General features: G+C 36.7%; 2 protein-coding genes across 7 annotated transcripts; one reads left to right on the top strand and one right to left on the bottom strand.

Annotated features, from left to right (window-relative positions):
- Positions 1 to 297: 297 nt before the first annotated feature.
- Positions 298 to 13,375, top strand: GRL (transcription activator). Of its 3 annotated transcripts, none has more exons than XM_011098514.3 (24): positions 298 to 665; positions 1,116 to 1,577; positions 1,681 to 1,755; positions 2,243 to 2,323; positions 2,531 to 2,611; positions 2,722 to 2,804; positions 3,625 to 3,709; positions 4,170 to 4,295; positions 4,466 to 4,573; positions 4,757 to 4,801; positions 5,664 to 5,806; positions 6,197 to 6,332; positions 7,572 to 7,682; positions 7,820 to 7,898; positions 8,297 to 8,490; positions 8,963 to 9,108; positions 9,383 to 9,464; positions 9,536 to 9,646; positions 9,788 to 9,913; positions 9,991 to 10,130; positions 10,227 to 10,323; positions 10,631 to 11,622; positions 11,877 to 12,089; positions 12,637 to 13,375. In XM_011098514.3, the coding sequence occupies exons 2-24, from the start codon at positions 1,173 to 1,175 to the stop codon at positions 13,124 to 13,126; spliced, it is 4,149 nt and encodes a 1,382-aa protein (XP_011096816.1). In that variant the 5' UTR covers positions 298 to 665; positions 1,116 to 1,172; the 3' UTR covers positions 13,127 to 13,375. The 3 variants fall into 3 exon arrangements, with proteins under 3 accessions (XP_011096816.1, XP_011096815.1, XP_011096817.1); XM_011098513.3 differs by having other exon boundaries at positions 299 to 665; positions 1,128 to 1,577; XM_011098515.3 differs by having other exon boundaries at positions 299 to 665; positions 1,128 to 1,577; positions 6,200 to 6,332.
- Positions 10,467 to 16,172, bottom strand: SRX (sulfiredoxin). 4 transcript variants are annotated; one of them, XR_016063019.1, is made up of 7 exons: positions 15,950 to 16,166; positions 14,812 to 14,966; positions 14,480 to 14,513; positions 14,281 to 14,374; positions 13,892 to 14,087; positions 12,577 to 13,427; positions 10,467 to 11,387 (listed from the first exon to the last, which is right to left on the bottom strand). XR_016063019.1 is itself a non-coding variant. In XM_011098511.3 (5 exons), exons 1-5 carry the CDS (start codon positions 16,026 to 16,028, stop codon positions 14,072 to 14,074), a joined length of 378 nt encoding a protein of 125 aa, XP_011096813.1. In that variant the 5' UTR covers positions 16,029 to 16,166; the 3' UTR covers positions 13,784 to 14,071. The 4 variants fall into 4 exon arrangements, 1 of the variants encoding a protein (XP_011096813.1); XR_016063020.1 differs by having other exon boundaries at positions 12,577 to 13,443; XR_016063018.1 differs by lacking the exon at positions 13,892 to 14,087 and having other exon boundaries at positions 15,950 to 16,172.
- Between the last annotated feature and the right edge of the window lie 2,411 nt (positions 16,173 to 18,583).

Raw genomic sequence — 18,583 nt, forward strand, 5'->3', positions numbered from 1 at the left:
ACTAGATGTGGTGATAATACTAAAAACTATATAATTATTAAAATATAACATTGTATATTAAATTTGAATTTTGAGTACTTACAAGCAAAAGGATAAGAAAAAGGGAAATTAAAGAAGCAACAAAGAAAAATGTTATTGATAACAAAAACTGAAAAACGGGATGTTATGTAATTTAAAAAACAACAGGGGTAAATCCGAAATAAAGTAAAGAAATGGGGGACCAATGTATTTTTATTATTTATTCCACATATACAGATCGTGCAGGGCATTTTTTTTCGATTTTACACTTTCTTTTTGGCTGTCTCCCGTCTTCTCCAGTCTCCACACACAAAAAGCAAAAAGAAAATCCAGCAAATTTAAAACAAAAAATAAAAATAAAAAATTACTTACCTTTAAAAGGGGAAAACTGAAGTTGCTCTCTCTCGCACATATACACAATCATCGTCAACCCCGGCGCCCGTATTGGCGAAGTAGTGTACAACAGTAGAATCACCAATCTATATAGTTCGAGTGATTTATTCTCTCTGCCATAATTACACGGCATTTGTACTGTAGTGAGTAACAGTTGAAGTAGCAGTAGGTAGATCTGAAGTTGAAGAAGCTCTCGCGCTCAATTCTCTTCGAAAGCTCCACCTACTCTCCCCACTCCTGCATTTGGTCCAATGGTACTCTTTTTTTGTTTAGCTCTCTTTCCCCCAGAATTTTAGGATTATAAAATGCTTGTTTGTTTTTTTTGTAAGCTCAAGGAGATTATACCGGTAATTGTTGCTCAGGTTTGAGAGTCAGTGGAGGATTTGAAGTTTATTATTCAGACATTGTTTAGAAGAAAGAAAAAACTAAACAAGAAGTAATATTGGTAATTGTCATAACCTTTTACAGAAATTTAAGTTTGTAATGCAGAACTGTGTGTAGTTTTTACATTTTTTAGATGTAATATGTGCTCTTAAGCTGCATGAATTCTTTTGATGTCCCTTTAAAGATGAATTGGTTCTCATCTGTGGGAGACAAATGTGAGTTAGTTTCAGCTTCTAGGTTTAAGCATGTTTGTTTGGAAGGAAACAGGGGTTTTGAAGTTGAAATGTTGTAATCATTTCTGATCTCTGAAAATGTCATAGTCTAATATGCAGGAGAAATGGATTTTTCCGTTTGAATTCTGATTGAGAGTGACAGACATGGCAAAGTCAAGGTCACATTTCCCAGCACAGGACGTGTTATCATCTGCACAGGCGGCAGTAAGGTCGAGAGAATGGGAAGGCCCAACAAGGTGGACCGAATACTTGGGTCCAGATGTAGTATCCAGGAATAATGGTGGAGCTGAAGAGGCAGCAACTCAGAACTCAAGCAGTTCATCTCAGAAGGGTCTGAACATGCAGTGGGTATACCAGCTCACACATGTAGCTGAAGGGCTAATGGCGAAAATGTATAGACTGAATCAGATTTTGGATTATCCTGATTTGGTTAATCATATATACTCTGAAACATTTTGGAAAGCAGGCCTGTTCCCAAACCACCCCAAAATTTGTATTTTGCTTGAGAAGAAGTTTCCTGAACACCATAGCAAATTGCAGCTTGAACGGGTAGGATTTTAGATCCTCTGTTCTGATTCATAAACACTCTGTTTGCCCTTTTCTGTCGTTTGTAATTTGGTGCGATTTGACTGATGCATAGAAGTCTTGATAGGTTGATAAGCTTGCTTTGGATGCTATGAATGATAGCGCTGAGGTTCATCTACAGAGCTTGGAGCCATGGATTCAGGTAACATTATAATGTTGACTTGTATTCCGTGATTAATGATTTGTATTAACAGAGGAAGTACTCAAGCAATTTTAAGCTTTTCTGTTGTTTATTATTTTGACGGTTCATGATTGGGTTTGATCTCGCCAGCATTCTATTTGTAATTGAAATGAATTCAACTGTTGTGGCTGGTAATGCTTTTCTTCTTGCCTACAACTCAAATTTACAATGAAGTGACTACTGACTCAAAACTATTATCTTTTGTTTGCTGCAATTTGGTGGAGTTGAATAAGCTGAGGGTGAGGGAAAAACATCCTGTGAAATTGGTGAAAAAGCAGTTGCCAAACACAGTTGCTCTGAAAACAATAAAATTGAAGAAATGTTTATACTGGATAATGTGATAATAAGAATATGTTTTTGTTTGACTCGCCATGCTTTTTTAACTTATATATCCCACATCGATTTTATGATTTCTTATTTTCTATATTGACTCCATTGTTTGGATCAGCTGCTACTTGACCTGATGGCATTCCGAGAACAAGCTCTGCGGCTCATATTGGATCTAAGCAGTACAGTGATTACCTTGCTGGTGAGGAATGAAGACTGTTACTAATTAACTTATTCAGTAGCTAAAGATTGGCTATGATATATTTCTTTATTCATCATAGTATATGTTGTTAGTTGTATTCTGTCCAAGGAAAAAGATAAATTTCTGACGGTTGATCATCCATACTAGGTGCAACATCTTTTTTGGTCCGATGATAACTTATTAATGGTCTGACCACTTTCCTTGCAGCCCCACCAAAACTCTCTCATACTACACGCCTTTATGGATCTCTTTTGCTCATTTGTTCGTGTCAATCTATTTTCTGAGAAGGCAAGTCTACAGCCCAGCGTGATTTACCTGTTTTTCCTGTTAATTTTTTCCAGCTGAAAAGTTCATTGATTTTTATTATTCTTACATGCATTAAAAAAATTTCACCACAGATACCTAGAAAAATGATGCTGCAAACATACAATCTTTTGCACGGCATGGCAAGGAATGATCGAGATTGTGATTTTTACCATAGGTGAGTCTGTAACCGTTTGGACTTATGAATGTCTCTGGGTTTGTCATCAGTTTTGAGCTCAAGTCTCTGACTCTTAGTTTACAACACTTGTATCTTATGCTTCATGGGTTTTTCCATGTTGAGTTTGACTAGTAGTTTCTAAATGAAAGTCATATTGCTTTTTAAACATGCTGCAAAAATTGTGAAACCATAACAAGTGACGCACAACACCCACTTGCAGCTACTTTTACCTGTGTACACTTCTTTATCTGTGTAAGAGGTGTATCTACTTGCATAGGGATGATAATGGTCTTTGATGTGCTGCAAAGTGGGAAAATCTTGACATACTGCATCTCGAGTTTGAGTTCTTGCTAACTCTCCTGGCAAAGCGAGAAATGCTAGAAATTCATTCAACTGTTCAGTATTGAGGGACAGCTGGTACCCTCCATCCATTTGCTGCATTGAAAAACAAAATTTGGTGTTTGGAATGCAGAAGGCATGATGTGTTTTCCTTGTGTGTTGACATGGATCTATGTCTTGGTTTGGCTTGCTATCCAAGTGATTAGGTCATTGCTCTTAAATTTGATGACATGTTTGATTGCTGGGCAGTGCAATTAAAATCTACATATACAATTTTTCCAGGGTGGGATTTTATATTTTCACATTATCTTTTCAGAACAAAGGAAGCATATGTGTATATAGTGTGAATGATTTGTACTCTCATTAATTTGTTAGCCTTTATCACTAGTTCTAGAAGATGGATGTCTAATCCATATTAAGAAGTTCCTTTCAAACTGCAGCTAATTTGTTTTATGTTTTCCTTTTTTTGCATAAATATCAGATTAATTCAATTTGTAGATTCCTATGATCCACCATTGAAGGGGTTACATGAAGATCTTAATTTCGTCAGTCCTCGGATTGGAGAGGTTGTCTTCTTTCTTTCTTTTTTGGCTGCCACATCTTACTGTGAAGTTTGACTTTCTCCCTAAAGTTTCTTCCTAGTTCTCAGACCAACATATAATTAGTACTGTTCTTGGTACTGGCTTCCGTAGGCTTTGATGTCATGAAAAGGTTCACTGTATTAATATGAGCTTTCTCCTAGAATAGTTGTTTACTCGTTTTCTAGTCTATCCATTCTCCTGCAGTGGAAGCATGTTTTGATTTCCAACTGTCATTACATAACAACCCAAATACCTATGAGCTGTGATATGCACAAACAACCTGCCTTGGTTTGAAGCTAATGACGCCAAGCACAGAACACTGCTTGGAATGTGCTGCACTGCATGAAAAGAGAACTTGTCTATATACATTGGTCAATTTTGTAGCTTGGTCTATGTTCTTCTTTTTCAATTTTTAACTAATTTCTGTGATGCTTTCTTTTATCAGGTTTTAGAGGCCGTGGGGCCCATTATCTTTTTGTCGACAGATACAAGGAAGCTGCGAAACGAGGGTTTTCTAAGTCCATTTCATCCTAGATATCCTGACATACTTACAAACTCTGCACATCCAATGGTAACTGGACTTTTTGTTTTATGCCGATGTATCCTTTCATTTTCCAATAGGTTGTGGAACATGAATGACCTTACATGAAATTGTTTCTAGAAGAAAGCTTATATTCCACATGCAATGATCTTTATCTTTTCCATACTGATTTTTCATTTTGTACATTTTCTCTTCTGTAGAGAGCACAAGACCTCGCAAATGTCACTTCTTATCGTGAATGGGTATTGTTCGGATATTTGGTTTGTCCAGACGAGCTTCTTAGAGTCACAAGCATTGACATTGCTTTGGTACACAACAAGGCCCATCCATTTCTCCCTTATTTGATACTACTCGCATTATTATATTTTTAGTGGGATTTTGGGTTAGCTACATTTGTGCATGGTGGAATATTGATGCTTTCATTTGATAGTGATTGGTACACATTTATGGCTAATAGCCTTTCATATGTATATTTTTTTCTAATCTTTCAGGTTGTGCTGAAGGAAAACCTAGTCCTTACGTTATTCAGGGATGAAGTAAGTTTCATATGTCTGCTACTCTTAAAGGATACTTTCTCTTTTCCCTCATAACTTTGAAAATAGCAGGGAAAAGATCTTGTAATTTCAAGAAAGTGTAACTTTGAGAAAATTGCCTCAATTTATAATGGCTGCCCAGATTGTGCTGCAAGACTTTCAGTAGAAATTATTTCTTCCAGCCTAATAATTTCATATTTCATCAAATCCTTCCCAGCTACACTTGCTCAGTCGCTGATACCACACGACCTGAGGTTAAGAGGTGTTGGTTTTATTTTGCCTAGTATAACTCCCTAAATTAAGAACACACTGTGTTGTCTCTCTGCCCGTATCAGCAATTCTTATTAAAGCAACAAGTGGCTAGTACTCTCTGTAATTCCTTCTGCCTGCCTGCTTATCCTGATACACGCTGGTTTGTGGAGGGATGACAAGATCCTCTGATATTTCTTGAAAATGATGCCTTTTTATAGTGATAGTCCAAGAGAAATTTGATGACTAGGTTGATAAATGACAAGCAAAATTAAGCAATGCATTTCTAGGTAAAATCACAAAGGCACAGGTTCACTAAGTGAACAAATTTTCACTTATAAATTTTTGGGAATTATACTTAGTTAATACAAGACCACAAGTTGTATGCTAGCATAGCTCTTTCTAATTGTATACGTTTACATTTTGAAATTCATCAATGGTAGAAGTAATGGCAGGAAAATGAAACCGCCAAATACAAAATGTTCTAAAAAAATAAAAGAAATATAATATGTTCTCTAGCACTAAATAGTGCTACAGACTGCAATGCTTTTCTGATTTCTGGATGAGCAATACACAGTTTTCAAATCATTAATTGCTCTTTTTTCTTTTTCTGCAGTATATATTATTGCACGAGGATTATCAGCTATATGTTTTACCTCGCATCTTGGAATCAAAAAAGATGGCAAAGTCTGGACGAACCAAGCAAAAAGAAGCAGATCTAGAGTATAGTGTTGCAAAGCAGGTAGAGAAAATGATAAGGTATTGACAAATCAAAGAAGATAGTAATTTAGTTCATCTGTTATTGGGCAACTGTGCTGCTTGGTTTAGGGAGAAACATGGTTTCATGCTTTAGATGTTGTAATCACAAAAGGTAGTGTAAGACGCTAATAATACATTTTTAGAATATAATATTATCATTTTATTTAAATACCGCGCACCAAATGATGCACTAATAGAACTTATATATCATAACTTTTCAAACATAGCCATTTTACCTTTTCAGCATCAGCATTTTCAACATTTAGAGAGTTTGAGTATTATCCTGTGTTGTTTCTCAGAATTTTTGTCAGCAACTTGGCATTTTTGTAACTACCAGTTTTAGTTTGAAGCTCTGTCCCAAAGTGCATTTTGATATGGTTTTCATCATAGCAGTGAAGTCCATGAACAAGCACTGTACTCCTGTGATGCTATACACCATGAGAGGAGGATATTACTGAAGCAGGAGATTGGAAGGATGGTTCTCTTCTTTACTGATCAGCCAAGTTTATTGGCTCCTAATATTCAGGTATGCATTTGTATGGATATATGCATCCCTCTTTAGATCTACTTGCACATATGAGTAATTTATTGTAAATGGTAAAGACAAGGATAAGGATTCAAGAAATCTTCTTACATGTAAAATAGTTCTGGTTAGTATAAGTTTGACAATCTATATATAACAAAATAGAAACATTGCCATCCAAGTCAGTGCCAATTAAGGGCATATTTGGATGGCCTCTTTGCATTCTATTTTGCCACATAAGCAACCATTTTTTAAGAAAATAACGTAAATTTAAATAAGTTTATGACTGTTTATCTTTATCTAAAAGATTGATCAATTCTTTTTTTGGGATAATTTATCCTTTATTTTATTTAAATTTGGATAAGTGTATAACATTTTTTTTATACATGAGATCTATAGATTTTTTTTATAAAATACACTAGTTAATAATGTAATTCAGATTTATTTTTATATCTATTCATATTTTTTGTTATTGATTATTACCATATCAATTAGTCATTTTTATATTATAAAATTTAAGTTATTTATAATTTGTTTATCTTATTATTTTTATATTTTTTAAATATAATTTTCCCATTCCTTGGCATGGGTTGCTAACAAGTAATGAAGGATGAAGTAATATGCCAGCTTAGTAGTTGTTTTTGTGTTCGTTTCTCAAAATGATAGGGGTCTTTCTGTCATAAAAGGGATATAATCTGAATCCATTGACACAAGTAATTTTATCCACCAATAATTTGAGTACTCAAAAGTTGGATAAAAACTTGAGTGTCTTGTTCTGCACCTGTGTAAATCTCCATCTACATGCTTAGGTTAGTGAATCCTTGATTAGGTTTGTGTTTATTTTAAATATATGCATTTCATGCTACTCAAGTGTCCATGAGTGGGTTCCCTTTTCTTTTGGGAGGTCGGGTGGGGATTGGGTTGATAATATTATGGATGATTAAATATTGGTTCGTAGACCATTTTCTTGGTTGAGTTTGAAGGAATAAACCGTGAATCGGCGAAGTTACATGGAATCTACTTTTATACAGATGAGAAAAGAATAGTCAAATGATTTACCAGGATTTAATTTTTGAATTTTAGTTTATGCATCTTGTTGGATTAGTAAGCTTAGGGAAAGGGCAGGAGCAAGTAATTGGTTTGCGTCTCCCTTAGATTCTTATATCTGCTATAGTCATCGCATTAGTGCCTGCGGGTTAATGGTAAACATATTAAAGTCCTGGGCTTCTGATGGTTGTACAGATGTTGTTCTCTGCCTTAGCCTTTGCACAGAGTGAGGTACTATGGTACTTTCAGCATGTCGGAATAGCATCTTCTAAATCAAAAACAGCTCGAGTTGTGCCAGTAGAAACTGTAAGAATGCTATTTGAAGTATACTATCTGTCATTTGTCCATTAAAGTATGTTAGGCAGTAAATTATGTTTCTTGATTTTAATTTATAATTCTGCAATAAAACACTTGATTTCATCAGCTTTACACTCTTATTGCAGGATCCAAATGATCCAACTATTGGGTTTTTATTGGACGGAATGGACAGTCTTTGCTGTCTAGTGCGCAAGTATATTGCAGGTTAGGTTCCATGTAATGTCATAATACATGCTCTTTCATGTATCGCTATTATAGTTTTTGATTTTAAAGTTTATGTCAGATTTGCATGGGATTGTACAATATAATGCCTTGCTCTAGTGTCATATTCTCCAGTGACCTAGTATATCACTAATTTGTATATTATGTCCTGTAATCAGCTTATAAAATTAATGTTAAAACATGAAATGTTCTTGATTGTGATCACCTGATAATATCTATTCAATCAAACATCACATTGTAGCTTTGTACGGTCATTGTTGGCACTTAAAACATGTTATGAACTTCAGCAGTTAAAAGGAGTTACTCAACGAAATAGACAAGTTGAAGTATATTGGTTATTTAAATTTAAAACTAAATGCAAAAATTTTCTTTTTTCTCAGCCATTAGAGGCTATGCCTTATCATACCTATCATCCTGTGCTGGTAGAATCCGCTTTCTGCTGGGTACTCCAGGAATGGTAGCTCTTGACCTTGATGCTACCTTGAAGGGACTTTTCCAAAGGATTGTTCAGCATCTAGAAAACATACCAAAACCTCAGGGTGAAAATATCTCGGCAATAACTTGTGATTTATCAGTAAGTTGCCCATCAAGTCTTTTGTTATTTTCCTTCCTAGTTGGAATTTTATTTTATTGTTATATTTCATGTCAAAACTAAGCTGAAGCTTTATGTAGATTTTGTATCAGAAAGTAAGAAAATGTGAAGTTATGATTGTTACTGTATATATCAAATTGTTAAATACATAATCAGGCTATCTTATAAATTAAAAAAGTGTCAGGCAAATCAGGCCTGCTGTTGGCAAATGAAAGGTACACTGTTAAGCATATTTCCTGCAATTAATTTCATACTTCAAACTTAATATACTTTCATCTTTGTTTCTCATTCATTTAGTGAGCAAATGTTTGTCGTGAACTGACATTATGATCATGTCTTGATAAGTTATTATCTTTGTTTTGTAAACTCTTTTGCAACTTGCTTCACCAATTATATATTGTATAATTATGTCTGTTTTTATTTAATTCTATTGTGATTTGTTTTTAACATTCAGGAATTACGCAAGGATTGGTTATCCATATTGATGATTGTAACTTCCGCTCGGTCATCCATTAACATTAGACATCTGGAAAAAGCTACAGTATCTACAGGCAAAGAAGGTTTGTTGTCAGAAGGAAATGCTGCGTACAATTGGTCCAGGTGCTTGCACTCACTTCCACCAAGCTTCATGTGAAATAATGTCGTATACTTTATTGGAAACTGTCTTTTGATCAATTGATACGCTGGTCTCTTGACTGCATGATTAGATTTGTAAGGGCTAGTATCTTAGCTTTGGCTCTGCAGTTTTGAGTTATCTAAAGCATCGTAGGGTGGATCTTAATTTATCACCTATAAACATCAATAGTGAATGCATGACACTATTTCCTTCTCTATGGTGAAAGACACGTGACTAAAGCATTTTGCACCTATGCAGATGTGTTGATGAGCTTGAAACTCAGTTATCAAAATATGGGAGTCTGAAGAAACTTTACTTTTATCACCAACATCTTACAACTGTAAGTTATGCTACTTACTTTGACTTCTAAGAACAGTATGTAGCTTTAGTCTGACGCAACAGGTACAATAGGTCTTCCGAAACACCATGTTTGGGCCCGAGGGTCGTCCGCAACATTGTTGTGCCTGGCTTGGTGTTGCTAGCAGTTTTCCAGAATGTGCCTCGCCAATTGTCCCCGAAGAGGTATTGATGAACAACTAGAACCATTCAGTTTCTAGTATTGGCTCAAAGCATAGTCCGGGAACCATGTGTTGATTGTCTTATAATTTACTCGGTGCAATAACCACCATCATAGTCCATAAACTTCAACTGTTTTGAGCATAGGTGACTAAGATTGGGCGCGATGCAGTTCTATATGTTGAATCTCTTATCGAATCTATCATGGGAGGACTGGAAGGTTTAATAAATATTCTCGACTCAGAAGGAGGATTTGGGTCGCTGGAGATGCAGGTAGTTACTCTTCATCATGCTATTGAGATGAGAATTCTATATGTTATTATTCAACTAATTGTATGGAAAACTGCCAGCTCCTCCCAGACCAAGCAGCGAATCTCATGAATTTGACATCCAGATTATCTCATCCTTCAGCAAAATCTCCGAAAGCTTCATATGGTTTTCATTTGCCAGGCTACGAGAGCTATCCAGAAAATAACAATTCTATTAAAATGTGAGTTACTTCCTGTGAACTCTTCTTCCCTTCTCATTTTAATTTTTACCTCATTGTTTGGGTGGCATATTTTTGATTGTCTGTTACTGGTGACAGGTTAGAAGCTGCAATGCAGAGGTTGACCAATCTGTGTTCGGTCTTGAATGACATGGAGCCTATATGTGTTTTAAACCATGTTTTTGTTCTTAGGGAGGTGAGGTTACAGTTCCATATGTGTTAGTTGCTTATGATACGGATGTTTGGGTTACTACATGTCTTCCCAAAGGTTTCCGAATAAATTAATTAATCAATAAAAATATAAAAGAAAACAGAAAAAAGAAAAAAAACACAATGCAGTTAGATGGATGAGACTATACATGAGCCTCTTCAACTTGGGAATAATTTTGTAAGATGACCATTGCGAGTGCTGGCTAGCTAAAATTGTCGGTATCCTTATAAACTTGGCATTATTGGTCAAAACATAAAGATACTTATTCTCTATTCTATACATTGTGATGCAGTACATGAGAGAGTGCATACTTGGGAACTTTAAAAGGAGACTGCTCACTGTGCTGAAAACTGATTCTGATCTTCAGAGACCTTCTGTCCTAGAATTACTTATTCGTAGACATACTTCTATAGTTCATCTAGCAGAGCAACATGTTAGCATGGACCTCACCCAGGGTATTCGTGAAATCCTCCTTGCAGAGACCTACTCTGGTCCAGTTTCCTCTTTGCAGTTGTTTGAGAAACCTACAGAGCAGCTGACTGGGTCAGCTACTGAAGCTGTGTGCAACTGGTACATTGAAAACATTGTTAAGGATGTGTCTGGTGCCGGCATCCTCTTTGCTCCACTTCACCGATGCTTCAAAAGCACGAGGCCTGTTGGTGGGTATTTTGCTGAGTCGGTGACAGATCTCAGGGAGTTGAAAGCTTTCGTTCGCACTTTCGGCAGCTATGGAGTCGACAGGTTAGATAGGATGCTTAAAGAGCACACAGCGGCGCTCCTAAATTGCATTGACACTACCTTGCGGGCAAACCGTGAGAATTTAGAGGCAGTTGCTGGAAGTATGCATTCTGGCGATAGGATGGAAACGGAAGCAAATGTAAAACAGATAGTTGATATGGATACTATGGTTAGGTTCTGTATTCAGGCAGGGCAGGCCATTGCTTTTGATTCCCTTCTGGCAGAAGCTTCTGGTGTTGTTCTTGAAGAAGGTGCACCTCTTATTTATTCACTGCTAGCAGGTGTTGCTACACATTTACCTGATGAAGTACCTGAGAAGAAAGAGATTAGGAGGATGAGAAGAGTTGCAAACACTGTTAACATAGTTGGTGATCATGATTTTGAATGGATTAGATCAATACTGGAAGAGGTTGGGGGTGCAACTGATGGTTCTTGGAGCTTGTTACCCTATTTATTTGCAACATTTATGACATCTTCTATCTGGAATACTACTGCCTTTAATGTTGATACTGGAGGCTTCACCAACAATGTTTATTGTTTGGCCAGGTGCACATAGTTTTGTTGTTTTTATAAGAAAATTATAACCTGATTAGATATGAAGTTTAAGCTTGTATGTTTGTGCATCCCCTACTACTAATTCAAGTTGGTAGTTGGATAACCTTCTTGAGGAACAAGGTCATCAAATTTCATAATGCAAGTACATATTATAAAGATCCCACATCTTTTTGAAGCACATTATCAGTCTTTGATGAATATATACTTGTATTATGAAATTTGATGATATAAATTTCCTTTATCAGGTGCATATGTGCTGTGATTGCGGGAAGCGAATTTGTCAGACTTGAAAGAGAATATCAGCAGAAACAGTCTCTTTCAAATGGCCACATTACTGAATCCTTGGAGCCTGAGACACAAAACTATATGTCAATAGAGGCAAGCATAAAATCCACAATGCAGCTTTTCATCAAGTTCTCAGCTGGAATTATTCTGGATTCTTGGAGTGAAAGCAATCGGTAAGTAGAAAATCTCGTCATGTGTCTATTTCAAACACACACACATACGCAGAGAGAAAGACACAAGGAGTTGTTCAAATTTAAGGGAGCAAAAGTGTAAAAATTTCAAACTAAAGTGACCAGAGCTATAATATTATCAGTGCTAATGTGTACCTTTAGTAACTTTAATCGTCAGGACCATTTCTGATTTAAAATGAATACATGAAGTAGTACTAAATTTAATGTGGGTTGAACTAGAGGGGTTGAATTGATAAAATGACATAGGTGATGGACCAAAAATTATCCCTAACTTTTTGAGTTGTCTCTTTCTTATGCTGTTTTGGCTGCATTTTAGTGCTGTTAAAATTTGCTATTAGTTCGTTGAAAGCAATTGGGAGTTGTTAGTAACCATTTTGAAACATCTCTCCATGTACATCCACTTGCATTCTTCATGTATGGCTTAAGATGCTAAAGACTATCTTCTAATTAACATGTGAATACTTCTTACCTCCAAAATTCAGTTGTTGATCTTGCAGCATAAATTTTCGGCTTGTTGCCATTTGTACAGGTCTCACCTTGTTGCAAAGCTGATCTTTCTTGATCAAGTCTGCGACATCTCGCCATATGTACCTAGGAGCTCATTGGACTCTCATGTACCTTATTCCATTCTGCGTTCTGTCTATAGCCAATATTATTCAAATTCTTCCACTCCCCTGGCATTATTGAGTGCTTCCCCACGCCATTCTCCCGCCATGTCACTGGCACATGCTTCTCCGTCACTGAAGCAGCCACGTGGAGACGCAACTCCACAGTCAAATGTGAATGATTCAGGTTATTTTAAGGCTTCATCAACTCATGGCCAAGATCAATATGAGACTGAAAATTTCAGCATAAGAAGCATTGACAACAAACACCGGAATGTAAGGCGGTCTGGGCCCTTGGACTACAGCTTAAGTCGAAAGTCAAAATTTATAGAAGGCTCAACATCGGCCAGCACTGGTCCCAGCCCTTTGCCGAGATTTGCAGTGTCGAGGTCGGGTCCTATATCATACAAATAACACATGAATACTAAAACTGTGAAGCAAATCTTGTATATTCAGTATTGTACCAGATAGCAATCGTAATGTTTATGTCATCCACCCGTAAAAGTAGTATGTATTTCACTAAACGCAATGTGAATCAGGGTTTCACGGTGGCATCAGCTCTTATCCCAAGCTGCCAGCAGCATGTAGAGATACTTTGATGAGTCTGAAGCTGCACCTTTTTGTTGTATCATCTTGTGGCTTGAGACGATCATTTTAAGTCCATGTCCCATCTTTTCCTTGCTGAGAGTATCATTTTGAACAATATCGAAGGAATCTGGAATTCCAATAAACTGAAAATTTAGTAAGCTAAAATATCATATAGAATAAAAAATGGATTAATTGGTCTACTTATTGTTGATGTTCCCCTGGTCATTCAGTTTTGAGAATTCAGTGTCAGCTTCTTTTTCAAAAAATAAAAAATAATGAAATTGTTAAAAGTTTTAATAAAAAAGATTATTGCATTTTGGTAAGTAAAAATAATATAAAAATATGTAGAAAGAAATTATATAAAAATAATTTAATATTTGCTACAACTAGTTAATTGAAACTCTGGAGCCAATCGGAAAAATAGAAGTTGAACCAAATTAATGTTCTGTTAAAAAATAAATATTGAATATTGAATATTGAATATTGAATTAAAAAATCGTACAAAAGGTGCTGGAATAGAACAACACTGCTGCTCAAGAGATTCTTTTACATGTACATTAAAATAAGAAAATTATAGTGCTTATAACTTACAAACACACAAGATTACAGTCCTTTTCAGCCACAACTGGAGATGGCATCTTTGCTAGTTATTGTAACATGCTAGTTTATGATCCATGTCTCTTTTATCAGATGCATTAGCATTTTGAAAAGGTTAAAAAGTGATGGAGTTGCTTTCCTCTGTTCAACATGTGTTACATGGCATGGCACAGATCAACGAAGGTGATGCCTACAACAAAAAGACCAAGCAGACAGAGTCTCTTATATGCTGTAAATACAAGTTAATCTGGCTACTGCGTAATGCTCTGACAAAGAGATTGAAATAAACCAAAGGGGTATAATCAACAATGGCTTCTCAGGAGATCCTGAGTATGTAAATTAACTGATACGAGAAGAGAAAATTTTAAGACAGGTACAAGTACCTTAAAGTCTCCTTTGTCCCACGGCGAACTTTGCAACGTATAGTTGGCAGCCCTAGCCGCTGATGAGCTTCATACCGATGGCAACCAGAAAAGCCTGAGTGATACAAATGCACGAGTGAACTTGCTATGTCACCAAAAGAAATGTAGAGGAGCAGTGTGTGCATAGTAAGAATTTGAAATATATAGGATACACATATACCATAGTATTCACCATCAACCTCCAGCACATCAATCTGCATAAAAAGGTACAGATACATAGGAGAAATTAAGATTACATGAGATGCATTACATAACAACACAGAAATACTTGCAGCAGCTTGAACATTTTTTGAGGCGACTGGGACTCGAGATTGTTATACTCTCTCAGTCTTGAACAATTAGCATGAAAAAGCTGGACGAAAGCTTGTTTAATCTCGTAAATAATTTGCTGGAAAATGTCAAGTGAACATCATAAATGCTTATTTGTCCACTGCAGAAACCATAACCTCAACTTGGCATATGCAATAAATAAAAAGGGGAGATGAGACTTACAGGTACTTGGAGCCCAATTTCGCGTATACTTTCCATGAGTTCCTTCACTTTTTGTGGGTCATTTGCTCTTGTACGCATGAGGGGTCTCCGGATTTTATCAAGGGGAAGTTCAAGAACGACTGGGCCCCCAGATTGAGGCACACTAGGAGGAGAACCTAGAATCCAGAAATTGCCATACATATTAGAATTACGTGCTGAAAGAAGGATATGAATGTAACAGTCGGCAAGAATCCTAATATTGCACCACTTGAAACCAGCGAATGCTCATAATTAACTGTAGAGTAAATCAACCAAAGATTACCTTACATATCATTGATCTATAAAACGTGAAAATAAAAGACAAGCAAAACTAGAAGCTCCTGAATCTTGTTTCGTTGAATCTTGAAGTGCAGGAGTCAGTAAGAGGAGAATGCAATGATGATGAAAAAAACGGGAACACAAAAGAAAGAAGCCACAAGAAACAATTAAAAAGTACAACACTTCCATTACGACTCTTGCCAAAGCGAAATAAGGGATACCCAAGAATCTTCACAAATAGAATCCTGAAATCGAAGAAGTCACTTAAGTGCATAACAAAATATATCAACAAAAATATGGGCAGGAAAAAGTAAAAAAAACCTAATCTGGCATCTTTTCACCAAAAAATTTAGACATATTGTAAGGTAAAAGGTGACCGACAATGTTGTCAGTATAATAATCTTGAACCAAGAATCACTGGGGTTAAAGAACCAGACAAGTGCCAACAAACTTGTACATAGAATCTTGAACCTAGAAATAACCGGGAGTTAATACTTGTTGAACCAAGAAAATTGAACACAACAGAATCTTGAACCAAGAAATCAGCGCGGGCAGCTTACTAAACAAGTGCCAACAATTGAATCTCAAGCCAATAAACTGAACACGATAGAATCTTGAACCAGGAAAATTGAACGCTACAGCATCTTGAACCAACAAAATCACCAAGGGTAAATGACAAAATTGAACACGTTAAACTTGACGAAAAACCCTGATGCCCGAGGGCGGATTCAAGTTTTCAAGCTGTGTGAGGAAGGATCAATGTAATAATAAAAGCATAAACACAGGAACAAAAAAAACAATAGAGATTAAAAACATGAAGAGAAATGAATAGTGTGAGTACCATTAGAGGAAGTAGAAGCAGAAACAGAGAAGGCCCTGAATCTGAAATTGTTTGGGAGTTGGAGCACAAAATTTGCCATCCGTTCTTCACTTGTAAACGCCCCACTAATGAAAGAATCATCCAATTATGAAGCTGCAAAAGAGTGGAGAAATATGTGATTTTCGGATAGGACCCACTTAATAATGAAGTTGAACCATATCAATATGTCTGGATAGAAAACAAGCAGTCCAAGTCCATAACTTTTAGGAGGATGCCATATTGAAATCCGATTTAAATCGTCCAAATGATGAAGGCGCATGGACCCGGTCCAATTCGACCCGCGTTTGGGAATCGCTACGGGTTTTTGAATAAGCTTTATTGTATATAGTGATTGGCAAAGCAATTTAGGTGTGGAAATTTTGCTAGAATTGCACATGGGATGAGTGTATGTATATATAATACAAGCATTTTGACATTTGATTCCTCGATCTGACATCCTGCGCATGCAGCTGTGCTAACTTCTTGACAACCTCAAAAGGGTTGATGCTACGAATTAGTTAGGGAAATTATTCAAGTGGAGTTTGGGATTAATTATTTATATATGAATAATAGTGATGACTCTGTCAAAGCATCAAGCTCAAACTTTACTGTATATGAGAAACACGCCGGAGGAGTTGGTCAGATTTGGATTCAGGCGGTCATGCTCCAGCATTCAAATAGTCGTCAGTGCTTATCCAATCTCTCTCTCTCAACAATTCAACATGCATGAGATAAAATGAGAGAGAGAGAGAGAGAGACGCACATGAAATAACCCTTTCACATTGCACACCCACACGCAAACCAACACACCCTGTCTCTGGATTAATTAATGACTTGAATTTTATAGTTAAAAATTGCATTAATCCCACACATGAACATAGATATTGTGTGTGTGTGTGTGCGCGCGCTCATCGCCTGCAGAGCGTCGCTGAATGTTGTGTTTCATCATACGACTGCCTGCCACCCGTTAACGGGTCCAACGTACGTAACTAGATGAATTAGCCGCAATAGTCAAAGAAATCCAACCCAATTAAAATTACCAGGCAATTGGACGCGGGTGGTACCTTCTCCGTACATAAATGAGACAACATTTCCAGGAAAAAAAGCACACGCGACGTGCGCTTATGAAAGACAAATCACCACGATTTCAGGTTGACGAAACAATTGCGAATGTCGGTCCGGCAAGTCTTAATTTACTGCCGAGGCCGATGCCTGTCGGTATCAAATCAGAAAGGCATCAGAATTCAAAGGCCTATAGTCGTCTAGTCCAATTAATTTGAAAATCAACCAAATAAACTTCTGAAACAAGTTAAGTAAGCTTCCGGTATAGATGGTGTATATACTCCATGTACGTAGTATGTATGTCACATGATCTCTCCACGCGCATGCATGATACAGCCAGCCACCACATTTGCCCACATTAGCGAGGTTGAATTCATAGTAGATATATACATGTACACATGGACAATTTACACACACGGGCGTGGTTTCTTGCAGCACTGGATTACCGCTCTGGGAAATTTCCCTTCAAATTTTTGCGGGACGATCCAATCGACAATGCACTATAAAATCAGCACCCACGTCTTCAAATCGAACAAATTAGCAAGAAAGCAAAAGCACATTTCTCTTAGTTATACACACACAGAAATCACAATCAACTGATCGGTCCATAGCTACGATGGCGTCGAGGAAATCTGCAGCAGAAAATCTAGGTAGGGGGAACTCTTATAATTATAATAATACCTCCAACTCTTATAACTCCAACAATAGCAAACCCCAGGCGGATTCAGTTTGTGGTCATTCAGTTGATCATCACAGCAGGAAGACTAGTTCGAACAATCGTGCCGCTGCAGACTATGTCTATGGGAACAATGGAGTTGAGAGCACTGTTAGCTATACTCGCCATGGAACTGGAACTGAAACTCGCCTTTGGGGAACTAGCTAGCAAGGGAGATACAGTACTACATATTGAACCCTATATATATATATATATATAGACCAACTACTACTCCTGTTCACGTATGTACATGATCATGTGTAGAATATTGGCGGTCTGTTTGTGCATGTTATAGCTCGTTTGGATAGTCATATATAGAAGTTGTGTGTGTCAGTGTGTTTATTTCAGTTAAATCTTGTCGCCTCATGCTTGTGATCATATAGTAAATATGTCTGTATATTTAATATTGTAATTGCCTCTGGCTGTAAAGTAATCAGCACTACTGTTGAGTTCCATAAATGTAATGTTTAATTTGTTTGAAACATGGTAGCTGCATGCAGCTGTAATCGTGGAGGATTCCGGGGGTACTAACTTACTCACTCTCCGGCCCGTTGTGGCCGACAAAGTTGATGTTGCAGTTCCCCCAGAAAAGTAAAATGCTTCGTACCGCATGCAAACTCCGCCCCTTTTTCTTCAATATTTGTAAATTTGCAAGGGAAATTAAACAACTCATCATCTACCCTAATTTCATACAAAAGTACGTACCTACTCATTCTTGCTTATTTTTTCAAGAATTTAATTATTCCTCTCATATATATTGATGTATGTAAAGGAAAAAAATTTAATTTAATTAATTATAGGTATATACGTACTTAAATTGGAATTCATTATCATGAGAA

This window comes from Sesamum indicum, linkage group LG12, assembly GCF_026168435.1.
Source record: "Sesamum indicum cultivar Baizhima isolate 11 linkage group LG12, ASM2616843v1, whole genome shotgun sequence".
Taxonomy (NCBI): Eukaryota; Viridiplantae; Streptophyta; class Magnoliopsida; order Lamiales; family Pedaliaceae; genus Sesamum; species Sesamum indicum.

Bases quoted from the DNA above. Each gene is read 5' to 3' on its own strand.
- GRL (XM_011098514.3), top strand. From the start codon at position 1,173: ATGGCAAAGTCAAGGTCACATTTCCCAGCACAGGACGTGTTATCATCT. The intron at 3,710-4,169 runs GTTGTCTTCTTT...TTCTTTTATCAG, and splicing joins TCAGTCCTCGGATTGGAGAG to GTTTTAGAGGCCGTGGGGCC. The intron at 9,914-9,990 runs GTAGTTACTCTT...GAAAACTGCCAG, and splicing joins TTGGGTCGCTGGAGATGCAG to CTCCTCCCAGACCAAGCAGC.
- SRX (XM_011098511.3), bottom strand. From the start codon at position 16,028: ATGGCAAATTTTGTGCTCCAACTCCCAAACAATTTCAGATTCAGGGCC. The intron at 14,514-14,811 runs GTAAGTCTCATC...CTTTTTATGCAG, and splicing joins AAATTGGGCTCCAAGTACCT to ATTGATGTGCTGGAGGTTGA. The intron at 14,375-14,479 runs GTATATGTGTAT...TGTATCACTCAG, and splicing joins GGTTGATGGTGAATACTATG to GCTTTTCTGGTTGCCATCGG.